Below are 13326 nucleotides of genomic sequence, written 5' to 3'. Positions count from 1 at the left end.
TTAGGATACCATGTTGGGTGTGAAGACTGAATCCAGGCATATATGTTAAGGCAAGTTTCTATCTGCTGAACTGTCTCTCGGGCCCATAAGCTATCTTTATAAAGTGCACAGTGTCAAGTTATTTTGGTAAAGTGTTATAGCTTTAATCCATTTTAATATTACACACAAAAAAGTAAAGGATGAGAATTTCTTTTTATAAAATTCTGCTAGTAAGGTGTTGCATACATTTAAATTTATTTGCCTTGACTTTCACTACGTTAATTAAAATATGATGCTTTTAATATCAATAGAACTGTATTTCAACTTAATTTGATAGTAAAGCTTCCCAAATTTATCTTACTTATTGATAAGTTTATTTTATAATGTTATGTCACAGCACTCCAACTCACACAAATATTTATTTTGGGGCAGGGGAAAGGGATTCTCAAGAACCACTCATAAACCCAGTTGCATTTCAGGTGATAGTCAGCTGGGATAACTGGTTTACTGTTCACACTATACAAGGTGATGCTCTGAGGGCCATATAATGCTGGTTTTCATACTCAGTTTCCTGGATATACAAGATTGCCCTGACCACTTACTGGGCTCTTTCTTTGGCACTGTTGTAGCTGGAAATTATTTATTAATTATTTATTAATTAATAATTTAACTGAATTTTTAATTATATAGCACAGCGGGTAGGGCGTTCGCCTTACAAGCGGCCAACATGGCCGACCCGAGTTCGATTCCTCCGCCCCTCTCAGAGAGCCCGGCAAGCTACCGAGAGTATTCGATATGCCAGACACAGTAACAACAAAGTCTCCAATGGAGACGTTACTGGGCCCGCTCGAGCAAATCGACAATCAACGGGAGGGCCTTTACCTTTATATAGTATATATTATGGTATATCTTACTTTTTCTCTTGTACGTTTTTTTCACACGGATACATATGATTGCAGTTTCTTTATTTTATTGCTGTACATTGTATTTTATTAATAAAATGCATCACATATAAACTCTTCTGATAGGTCTTCTAAGTTATCTCTATTTTAAATCTATTTCAACTAATATTATTATATTCTATCAATGATTTCTTGTCTAAAGTTGAGAGTTACATATAAAAAAGGGTACCTTAAATTACCAGATTTTCAATATCTCATGATGCAATTACATGTATACAAAGGAAGTTTCTCTCTAGTTTATTCAGAAAGCTTTATAACTCAGTAGATACTAAAAACAAATGGTGAGTAAGAATGGCTAGATGCATCTTATTTTCTAAAAAAAACTCTAGTTGAGAATTATCTGAAAGCGCTTTTGATTAACAAAATTAGGTGGTTGAGCTTAAATTTATACATTTGGTAAGCCTTCCAGAGTAAGAATTAGTAAGGCCATAAAGATTTTCATATTATACTAATGAGGTTGAATTAATTATATGAATAATGAGCTATTTTATATAAGGCCAGGACATAGTTAATTTTAGATAATATGTTTTAGTATCTGTGGTAATTCAATTGAAAATATGTACTAGTATAGTTTTGAAAAAGAAATCTTGAAAGATTAAAAAGTGTCCTAAATCAGATTTTCAAGGTCCTATAGCACTGTAGCACTGTCCTCCCGTTGTTCATCGATTTGCTCCAGTGGGCACCAGTAACGTCTCCATTGTGAGACTTGTTGTTACTGTTTTTGTCATATCAAATACGCCAAGGGTAGCTTGCCAGGCTCTGCTGTGGATACTCTTGGTAGCTTACCGGGCTCTTCAAGAGGAACAGAGAATAGAACCCGGTTCAGCTGCATGCAAGGCAAACATCCTACCCGCTGTGCTATTGCTCCAGTCCTAATAATACCTATACGTTAGATATATTCAATACAGATGGGGCACCATTATTAACACCTTTTATCAATTAAATGAGGATTAATGAGAGAAAACATTACCTGATTTTGAGATTTGAGTTTGATGTCTACATAAGTGACAAATAAATAACATCAAAATATAAAAGAAAAAATAACTGTGGAATTACATAGCGGTAGGGCGTTTGCGTTGCACGCAGCCAACCCAGGTTTTATTCCTCCGCCCCTTCTTGGAAAGCCCGGCAAGCTACCGAGAGTATCTTGCCCACACAGCAAAGCCTGGCAAGCTCCTCGTGGCATATTCGCTATGCCAAACACAGTAACAACAAGTCTCACAATGGAGACGTTACTGGGCCCGCTAGAGCAAATCGATGAACAATGGGAGGACAGTGACAGTGACCGTATTCTATGAAGTACACAAACTAAAAATTAAGTAAGAACACAGGAAAAATGAGATTTAAAGGAAATTTAGATGCACTTATATAATCTTCAGTATGATTTGATTGTAAAATAAAATGCACACAAGCACACCATATGACTGTGATTAATAGTCAAAAGCATCTACATATGCACACCTAGTGTGATTTTCACTACAAGAAATTAATGGACAGCATTATAAATCATAATACACTGAGAATGAGAACTCACTTATCAAAAACGTCTCTGTGAAATAGAATGTGAATCTTATAACATGGAAAAAATGTAATCCATTTGAAAACAAGCCAGCAATGTTCTGTTCATGAGAATCCTTGTCTGCAGAAGACAAGGATTTTTTAAAAAATAAACTCTTCTTAATGCAGAAAATGAAAGCAATATTATCTAAATATGCACTCAAAATAGTAATTTAGACAAATATTTTCCAACGTTTATATAAGCTTCTCCTTAGGATAAGAATAGGTAAATTGAATTTGGCTTTACATCTATTGTTTTTGAAAATCATTTTATACAAGGGATTTTCTTGCCAATTTGCATGTGTTTTGCCTTTCTATGCCAACATCTTATTTGCCAAGATGTTATGTGTCAAGCTAACCTTTATTTTTGCCAGAAAACATAGAAGCATAGTAGGGTTTCCTTAATGTCTGGAAAGGAAAACAACTAATCTTATACATAGGACAGCTGGAGGTTCATGTCCTCAGGGGATGGAGTTGAAATAATACAAAAAAATAGAAAACTTTTGTCCGATGAACTTCATTGATTGAATTTCTAGTTTTATAAGTATTTACAATTAGGCTATGACAGATTGAGAGAATTTAAATTTTAAGCCTAAAGAATCTTTGAATTGTATTATTTTTTCATTAAAAAATACATAAAAATACAATGAATCGAGGCTGGAGCTATAGCACAGCAGGTAGGGCGTTTGCCTTGCACACTGCTAACTGGGGTTCAATTCCCAGCATCCCATATGGTTCTGGTAGCACCTCAAGGAGTAATTCCTGAGTATAGATCTAGGAGTAACCCCTGTATATTTCCGGGCTGACCCAATAAGCAGATAGATAGATAGATAGATAGATAGATAGATAGATAGATAAATAGATATAGCATGACTACACAAACACATTGAGTCATGATTGAGTTATGATCAGGGATATAAATCAAATATTAAGTAGCATTTTTTCAGCAGTGGAGCTTATGCAATACATATTACAATAAGACTAACAAAGCTATGAGGCAGAAGGGCATTCCTTCCCAGAGCTTTTAAACTACCAATCAAATATAATCTATGTATCTATGTGGCAAGGTTCAATTTAGGAAACACAGACCCATACACATGTATAAAACTACATCTATATATACTATTCTTGCTTTTCCTAATATGCATGGGCATATTTATGGGAACTGTCATTTGTATTGATGAAGCGTATGCAAACGGTAAGAAAAAGGTCATTCTTGCATAGAATATCAGAAAGTGTCAGTAATTTGAGAAGTAATGACTTAAAGGCTTAGGAGAAATGAAGAAAACAGAATGGTCTGCTTCATGATTTATATGATGCTTACCAAATGGCATATGCTCAATAAATCATCTCCATCCCAAAATACTTGTGATGGTCCCCAGAAACAGTCCTAAACCAGGCATAAGGTACAAACAGAAAAAGTGAAGCAGAAAGATTATATGGAGATTCTTTAGATACTAGAGAAGACTTTTGAAAGTCAAGAACTAAGAGCAATGCATTAGATTCATAGACACAACTATTCTAAATAGTATTATGGATCATACTAGGTGGAGAAAATTTTTAATGTTTAGTTGCGTTTTAGAAACATGTAATTCAGTAATCCATAATATTAATAGCAAATTTTATCTTTAGTTATTCAAAGAAATAGTCTTCAAAGTTAAAAATATAAGAGAACAAACTCACCAGAAAAATAATCTAATAAAACTTATATTTTAGGATAAATTTCAGAAAAATGTGTATTCTATTTTAACCAAATATAAAGAATGTTTATTATATAAAATTCTTGTAAATATAATATCTATTCACATTTTTATAGCTTAGAAATATACTTAAAATAGTATTCTTAATAGAGGTGATGATTCTGAATATTATCTGGAAACATTACAGTAAACTAAAACTACATAATTTTGTCACTTCTGCATCTAAATAAGAGATCCTCTACGATACAGCTTAGTATACAATGTTTTGGTTTTAAGGTATTTTAAAACTTTAAATTCGTTGAAATACAAGTATCTTTTTAACTCTCTTTTTAAAATTCTTTACAGAAGTGTTGTAATTTACAGTACTGTCCATGATGGCTTCATTCATGCATCATTAAAGATACACAATAATGGGGCCATATCAGGCATTGCTAAGTGCTATTTATTTGATCAGGATCAGTACAGCACTGAAGGTACAGAGGACCAAAACTCTGCTAGAGATATAACCAGCATTGGCCATATATAAAGAAAGCACCTTACCCCCGTACTATCTCTCTGACCTCTATTTTCTGGGATATATATATATGGTTTTTTTTTTGGCATTTTGGGTTACACCCAGTGATGCTCAGGGGTTACTCCTATTTCTCTCTCAGAAGTTATTCCTGGCAGTGTTTGGGGGACCATATGGGATTCCAGGGATCGAACCTGGGTCAGCAAGGCAAATGCCTTATCCACTGTACTAACTGGCCCCTGGGATATACATTTCTTGATAGGATTATTCTTTATGATTGATTTGATCTTCATATATATTCATATTTATTCTTATTTTATTTAGTTGTATACTTTCTGTTTATGCTCTTAACATATTTTATATACATAACATTGAGTTTTGCATGCTGCTTTATATCTTTTTCTTGTAATAAACTTATTAATTTTAGAGCAATTCTAAAAGAGTTCATAGAGTTTTCTGCATGCATAATAATACCATTGTCTGGAAGTGCTAGTGGTTGTAATTTATTCTTTAAAATATGATTTTAATTTTTTTCTCTTTATTATACTTACTAAAATGTCCAGTACAAAGTAGATGTGGTATTAGCATCCTTTCCATTTTATTCTGAGTTAAGATATAAAACATTTAATTCACTTCCCATTAAATACAATGTTGCTATTGTAGCACTGTAGCACTGTTCTCCCATTGTTTGATTTGCTCTAGCAGGCACCAGTACCATCTCCACTGTGAGACTTGTTACCGTTTTTGGCATATTGAATATGCCATGGGGAGCTTGCCAGGCAGGAGACTCTCAGCAGCTTGCTGGGCTCTCCGAGAAGGGCATAGGAATTGAACCCGGTTCGGCCGTATGCAAGGCAAACACTCTACCGGCTGTGCTATCGCTCTAGCCCACTAGTATTGTATGTTCATTATATATTTGTCAGAGTAAATATATGGTGGTCAATAAATTGATTTTTCTTCTTTATTTAAACACTGTGTCTTACAAAGTTATTGAAAATAGTTATTATGGGTATTTTTCTTCTTTATTTAAACACTGTGTCTTACAAAGTTATTGAAAATAGTTATTATGAGTATTTAATGTTCCAACACCAATCTACCACCAGAGTGGCTTTCTCTCCTCTATGTGTCTATTTCACCAACTGCCTTCCATACATGCGACCTTACCACAAACAAAATTATTATAACTAAATTGCTAATGGAATTATAAAAAAAAACTGCAATAAAAGAAAATTTGTGAAAATTACTGTATCTCACCATGGGTCCTTAAAGTCCTTGTTTAATGGTGTGCTAATCTCTTTGTTGTTAGTTAAGTCTTTAATTTTTTTAATTTTATTTGTTTATTGGGCTTAGTTGACTTCTCTGTTACATTCTATTTGGTGTGCTTCAATTGGGATGTCACTGTCACTGTCCTCCCATTGTTCATCGATTTGCTCAAGCGGGCCCAGTAACGTTTCCACTTGTTACTGTGTTTGGCATATTGAATACGTCACGGCTAGCTTGCCAGGCTTTTTTGCCCGTGCGGGCAAAATACTCTCAGTAGCTTGCCGGGCTCTCTGAGAGGGGCGGAGAATCAAACTTGGGTTGGCCATGTTGGCTGCGTGCAAGGCAAATGCCCTACCCACTGTGCTATCACTCCAGCCCAATTGGGATGTCAGTATTATGGAATTTAGAGGTGTACTATGGTTGCATATCCAGCTGCATGATTCAGTAACTCTAGGATCTGTAAACTGAGCAGATGAGTTTACATGATGATGGTTGTGGGAATTGGATGTGGTTTCTGCGACTGATGGAATTACAGAAGGGTTGGGGGAGGTTGCCTGCTCCCTTTCTTTAACAAGACCTCAGAGTTTTCAGCCTGAAAACCAGTGTACCTAGAATTGTTGGTTAGATGTATCTATGGAGATTAGTCAAGAAGTAGAGTTGTTGGGTCATTGGTGTGACAGCAGCTGTAGCGTATGGGCGTGGCTGCCAGGCTTCAGCAGGGTTGGGACTGAGTCCATATGATACCAAGATTAATCCTGAGATATAAGCTGAGAAACTAGTGTACCCACAAATTTTATCTGCTTGGCTTGCATCTCTTATGAAATGTAGCCATGAATCTGTGAAGTTGAGGCAATTGATTTATATTTTATATTCACAACATTGATGGTAATTAAAAGTATTCTAGTTACAAATTATAGGAAGTACTGAAATAAGAATAGGGATGGGAAGTGTAGATGTAACAAAGTAAAATTTGACGATGAGTTTTATTGATACAGTTCCAATCCTTAGTAAATGCCTTATTCAAATTAGTACATTAGGTTACATACAAACCACATTACCAATAGCATTTATTATAAAATTTATCTGTTGAGTATTTTGATTGTAGTGCTAGGGATAGAAATCAATACTTCACACCATAAATCAAGGATTATTTTATGTGGCACTGTTGATCTGTCACTTCCACTAAGGAGATGTTACTTTAAGTATTTTGCTTGTTTGGTTGGTTGGATTTTGTGCTAGAAATAAGAATAGGTTGGGAAGTGTAGATTTTTGAAATATATATTATCATCATCAATACAATCACCCAGTAGTGATTATACCTGGCTTTTCACTTAGGGATCACTCTACTGGGGCGTGGACAACCATGTGTACTGTCCCTTGAACCCAGGTCAGCTGTATACAAAGGAAACAGCCTACCTGCTATATTATCTCTCCTGCCTTATTTTGGAATTTGTAAAGTAAGCAGACTTTTCAAATTAACAAAGTTGCAAAATGATTTAAGTAACTATGAACTATTAATATCATTCAGTGTGACTACGCTATTATTTTTTAAAAGGAAGATAATATTAAAGGGTGATAATAGATTGAATATAGATATGATTGTTCTTTTCTCTGAAATACCAAATTAATAGCAGAATTTAAATTAATTTTTCTTTCTTTACTCATAATATATTTCATATGAAAAGAATGAATGAAAAAGTAACAGGTTTTTGAAAAGATGAAATATATATTTATTAATGATGCCCCACCCCCAGAATCTATGCTGCTTATTTCGTCAAGTAAATAAACAAAGGATATATATGAAAGTAACTAGTCAGTGATCCAAAAAAATATGTAATCAAACCTAAAGAGTATTAATATAATCGACAAGCAAAGATATTGATGAAAGCTTTCTTCATTCACTTTATTTACCAAGAATTTCATAATACATTTTGTTCTGAATCAATAAAGTTTTAACTCTAATAATAGATGTTTTAAGACATTTTTGAGATAAATATCAGGGCTACATACTATACTAAGTGCTGTGTTTTAAAAATTAAATTTATGTGATTTTGAGAATGATCCTTAGGATATCAAACTGTTGTCTCCATTTTCTAGAAGAAAAATGTTAGGTCTAATTTTTTTAATTTTTTTTCTCAAGGAAGCACAACTGGCAGTGCTCAGGACTTACTCTGGACTCTGTGCTCAGGGATCATTCCTGTTTGGGACCTGGTAAACCATATGTGGTATCAGGGATTGCACTGGGTCAGCCACTTGCAAGACAAGCACACTACCCCAGTAATTAGTAGTAATCTGGTCACTATTATTAATATTAATCCTTTAAAAGTATGGCAAATTAGACAATGGTCTTTTGTAAGCCTGAATTTCCAATATGGACATATGCATATACCCAACCTCTTCAAATTATAAATATTAAGCAGTACAGTTTGTATAGTCTTCATTACACCAAAATCAGTTGTTTGAAGAAATCAAAAGTTCCAATACCATGATTGAAATATTCTAAGACAGTAAATAGGAAAATGCAGCAACGGAACATGACCTTCAACTGACCCTCACTGAGGCATTTACAAGGTGTGTGAAACCACCCATCACCTCCAGAGTAGAACAACTGCCATCAGACTGTAGCTTAGTGATTGTAATTGAAACATATTTTCTCACTTATATTCTTGAGTAGAAAATGAGACATAAAAATATTGTGATTGTTTTTCAGTTACTTTCAGAGTATCTTGTATAGCAATAGAGAGCTAGAACAAAATGTAGTACTATAAAAGGGTGATACTAGAATAAAAACCAACTGTGGAATTAGTTTTGGCATTGGGTTATGGATTATGTGTGGGAGAGGCTTGATGAAACTCTTTATGAGTGAGGATCATGAAACAAGAAGGAGTTCCTTTGATATGCTGCAGAACAGTTAGCGACACCTTCGCCTGTGCTTACATAGAGTTTCACATGGTCATGCCTGATGATCTCAGGTCTAGATAAGAGATTGCCTGCTTCATATTGAAATTTCCACATTAATTCTTTTATCTACCATTATACAATATAAAAAGAATTACTAAAGAAAATGTTCTTGAATTTGAAACACAAAGGCTCAGAAAATACTTAGAATTTTATCAATCTTTACTAAAACATCCAGGGGCAGCTCAAAATATAAATTGGTCTTTGCTTCCTCAGTTATCCCAGGCCAGAAGGCATCTGAAGAAGCTTCTCTACTGAAAAGTATGTGCCATTTAAAAAGTAAAACTAAACCCAAAGCGAGGTCCTGCCTACCAAGGCCGCTACTGTGTGGAGACCATGGGGCAAGCCACAGTCACCATGTCAGATCAGGAGGCAAAATCTTCAGCTGAGGACTTAGGGGATAAGAAGGAAGGAGACTTCATCCTTTCTAACAGCTACATAGTACTCCATTGTGTAGATGTACCAAAGTTTCTTTAACCAGTCATCTGTTCTCAGGCACTCAGGTTTTTTTCATATTCTAGCTATTGTAAACAGTGCTGCAAAGAACAAACAAGTGCAGATGTCGATGTCACTTCAACTATACTTTTTTGTCTCTCTGGGGTATATTCCCAGGAGTGGTAGTGTTGGGTCAAATGGGAGCTCAATTTCTAATTTTTTGAGAATCATCCATACTGTTTTCCAGAAGGGCTGAACCAGTGGGCATTCCCACCAACAGTGAAGGAGTGTCCCTTTCTCGCCAAATCCGTGCCAGCACCAGTTGCTTTTGTTCTTTTGGATGTGGGCCATTCTCTGAGGTGTGAGATGGTATCTCATTGCTGTTTTGATCTGCATCTCCCTGATGATTAATGATGTGGAGCATTTTCTCATGTGCCTTTTTGCTATTCAGATTTCTTCTTTGAGAAAATTTCTGTTCATTTCATTGCCCCATTTATTGATGGATGTTTTCTTCTTGTGGAGTTCAACCAGTACTTTGTATATCCTTGATATCAACCCCTTGTCGATGTGTATTGGGTGAATATCCTTTCCCATTCTGTAGACTGTCTTTGTATTTTGGTCACTTTTTTTTTTTGAGGTGCAAAAGCTTATTAGTTTAAGATAGTCCCATTTGTCTATCTCTGTTTTCACTTGCTAGGCCAGTGGCATGCAAGTGGTACTACATGGAAAGTATCATGCTAAGCGAAATGAGCCAGAAAGAGAGGGACAGACATAGAAAGATTGCATTCATCTGGGGAACATAAAGTAACAAAATAGGAGACTAACACCCAACAATAGCCGAGATAAATACCAGCAGGTTTACTCTATGGCTTGGAGGCCAGCCACACACTCTAGGGGTAAAGGCAGCTTAGATAGAGAAGGGAGCACCAAATAAAGGGTATTGGGAAGATCCACCCAGGATGGGAGTTGCATGCTGAAAGTAGACTATAGACCAAACATGATTGCCACTCAAGGCCTCTCTTGCAAACCACAGCACCCAAAAGGAGAGAGAGAACAAAGGAGAGTGCCCTGTCACAGAGGCAGGGTGGGATGGGGGAATGAGAGGGTGGGAGGGATACTGGGATTAGTGGTGGTGAAGAATGGGCACTGGTGGAGGGATGGGTACTTGATCATTGTGTAACTGAAACCCAAGCACAAAAATGTGTAAGTCTACAACTGTACCTCATCTTGTTTCACTAATAAAAATTAAAAAAAAAAAGAAGGAAGGAGAATATGTAAAACTGAATGTTATTGGACAGGATAGCGGTGAGATTCACTTTAAAGTGAAAATGACCACACATCTCAAGAAACTCAAAGAATCTTACTGTCAAAAACAGGGAGTTCCAGTGAATTTACTCAAGTTTCTCTTTGAAGGTTCTAGAATTGGTGATTATCACACTCCAAAAGAACTGGGAATGGAAGAAGAAGATGTGATTGAAGTTTATCAGGAACAAAGAGGGGGTCATTCAAGGGTTTCGATATTCTTTTTATTTTTCTTTTCCCTCAATCTTTTCTTTATTTTTAAAAATAGTTCTTTTGTAATGTGATGTTCAAAAAAATAATTGAGAGCAGGTACGCAGTCTCTTTAAAACATCTGGTAATTTGAATTCTAGTGCCCATTATTCATTATCATTTGTTTTCATTGGGCTGATTTTTGATGATCAAACTTCAGTTCCTACATATTGTCCCCTCCTTTTAGAAAATGACTTGTGTGCACAGAAAGGCCACCTTTTGCAGGAACTATGCATTTTCAGGCTTGTGATAATAAGACTGACCAATCCAAGTGTCCATAATGACTTTCCAATAGGTCCTGAAGTTCTAGCATGTGAATGCTTTATTCCTGGACTATGCCTTTTAGTGGGAGATGGAAGTTTTTCAGAAATGAATTTTGGAAAATGACCTTTCCTTAACTTGAAGCTACTTTTACAATCTGAGGGTATGGACCAAAAGAAGAGGAATATCATATTGGAAATGATATGACAGCTATTATGAGAGTAATGAATAACTCCAAATATGACTTCACTGAAGAGAAAGCATTTTAAGATTAAGGAGAAATCTTGTCAGAAGATCCCAGAAAAGTTCTTTTATTAGCAGTTAAAGTTATTTCTGCAGAAGTGTATACAACAGAACACTGACCTTTTTTTGATTTTGTTTGTATTTTTTGGACTGGAATATGGGTTTTAAATGGACATTGTCTATACCAGCTCCATTAAAATAAACAAAATATTTGTAAAAACAGTAAAAAAATAAAATAAAATAAAAAACATAAATCTAGGAAAGGAGATCAGAGATCCCTTAAGTGGTAAAACATAGATAGAGTCCTCCCATTGTTCATCGATTTGTTTGAGTGGGCCCAGTAACATCTCCATCTTGAGACTTTGTTGTTACTGTGTTTGGCATATCGAATACTTCACGGGTAGCTTGCCAGGCTTTGCTGTGCGGGCAAGATACTCTCGGTAGCTTGCCGGGAACTCCGAAAGGGGCGGAGGAATCGAACCCAGCTGTGCCAGGCCCGCTGCATGCAAGGCAAACGCCCTACCACTCCTACCACTGTGCTATCTCTCCATCCCACTGGTAAAACGTATAGCTAGTATATGCCAGATCCTGAGTTCACATCCTTTGCCTTCCTGAACCTCTGCTACTAGCCAATGTAGCCTTAATGGCCTCTGAGCACCAATGTCCTTTACACTATACTGCTACATCCTAGTACCAAACAGTCAGTTCTACCTGGCATGCACATTACAGAATATACTCTCAGGATCACAGAGCACCAATATATATATATATATATATATATATATATATATATATGTATATATGTATATATATACATATATATATATGATTAAAGAAAACTCAGGCAGAATTCTCACCCAAAGAAAATGTCTATGACTATCATCGATTGTATAATCATGTAAAATTTCTTTATTTGATATTAAATTCTGGTTTACATTTATTTTGTTTTTGAGGCCATGCCCAGCTATGCTCAGAGATTACTCCTGACTCTAGTGATCAGGGATCACTCTTGGTGGAGCTCAGGGCACCATACATGATGTCAGGGATTGGACCTGGGTCAGCTGTATGAAAGGCAAACTCCCTACCCACTGTATGATCATTCTGGCCCCGTTTTCTAGTCTATGATTAAAAGAACTAAAAGGGAGGTTCTCCCATGAACTGTGTTGTTTTCAAAAAAAAAACTGCATGCAACTGTTATAGAATAATTGCTTACACATATGAAAAACATCTCTGAATTTGAGAAAACTAAATTTGTATAAACATTTAAACTCAGAAAAAAAAATTCAGTAAGTTTTCTGCAAATTGAACTCTATATCTTAATTATTCATAGATGCAGGATTTACAAGGATTACACAAAGATTTGTTTGAAGACTGAATTTATAACGGTCTCCACATTTTAGAAATAGTTTCGCTTGGCTCTAGCTTCATGTTTAGAGATTGGTGTCACTGAAAAAATTAAATCAGGTTTGACTGTTTAATAATAAGTGTTGCTAGAGGTCTGAGGCTATATTGATACTACTGTTCAACACATTTTCTTGTGATGGAAAACTTTTTATAACAGTAACATAAGTAGATGCTATCAAATCAGTTTTATGTTGAGTATACCCTGTGTGTACATTTCTGCTTCTCTAGTATACAGGATTATTTTTTAAGTTTAGAACATTATTATGTTTAGTTGTACCTTATAATTAAAAATAAAATGCTGTGAAATATATATGTATATATTTTAGTAGCACCATCCTCCCATTGTTCTTTGATTTGCTTGGGTGGGCACCAGTAACGTCTCCATTGTGAGACTTGTTGTTATTGTTTTTTGGCATACGAATACTACATGGGGAGCTTGTGAGACTCTGCCGTGCAGGCAGGATACTCTCGTTAGCTTGTCGGGCTCTCCTCAAGGAATGGA

General features: G+C 35.5%; 1 protein-coding gene across 1 annotated transcript; it reads left to right on the top strand.

Annotated features, from left to right (window-relative positions):
- The first annotated feature begins 9287 nt into the window (after positions 1 to 9287).
- LOC130026642 (small ubiquitin-related modifier 1-like) lies at positions 9288 to 12795 on the top strand. The gene is made up of 3 exons (XM_056117473.1): positions 9288 to 9332; positions 10622 to 10876; positions 12751 to 12795. The coding sequence occupies exons 1-3, from the start codon at positions 9288 to 9290 to the stop codon at positions 12793 to 12795; spliced, it is 345 nt and encodes a 114-aa protein (XP_055973448.1).
- Positions 12796 to 13326: the final 531 nt, after the last annotated feature.

Source organism: Sorex fumeus, unplaced genomic scaffold, assembly GCF_029834395.1.
Source record: "Sorex fumeus unplaced genomic scaffold, SorFum_2.1 ptg000034l, whole genome shotgun sequence".
Classification (NCBI taxonomy): domain Eukaryota; kingdom Metazoa; phylum Chordata; class Mammalia; order Eulipotyphla; family Soricidae; genus Sorex; species Sorex fumeus.
The sequence above is the reverse complement of the archived record's forward strand: the minus strand, read 5'-3'. Positions and strand labels throughout refer to the sequence as shown.

Bases quoted from the DNA above. Each gene is read 5' to 3' on its own strand.
- LOC130026642 (XM_056117473.1), top strand. From the start codon at position 9,288: ATGTCAGATCAGGAGGCAAAATCTTCAGCTGAGGACTTAGGGGAT. The intron at 9,333-10,621 runs AAGAAGGAAGGA...ATTAAAAAAAAA, and splicing joins CAGCTGAGGACTTAGGGGAT to AAGAAGGAAGGAGAATATGT. The intron at 10,877-12,750 runs GTTTCGATATTC...AATTATTCATAG, and splicing joins AAAGAGGGGGTCATTCAAGG to ATGCAGGATTTACAAGGATT.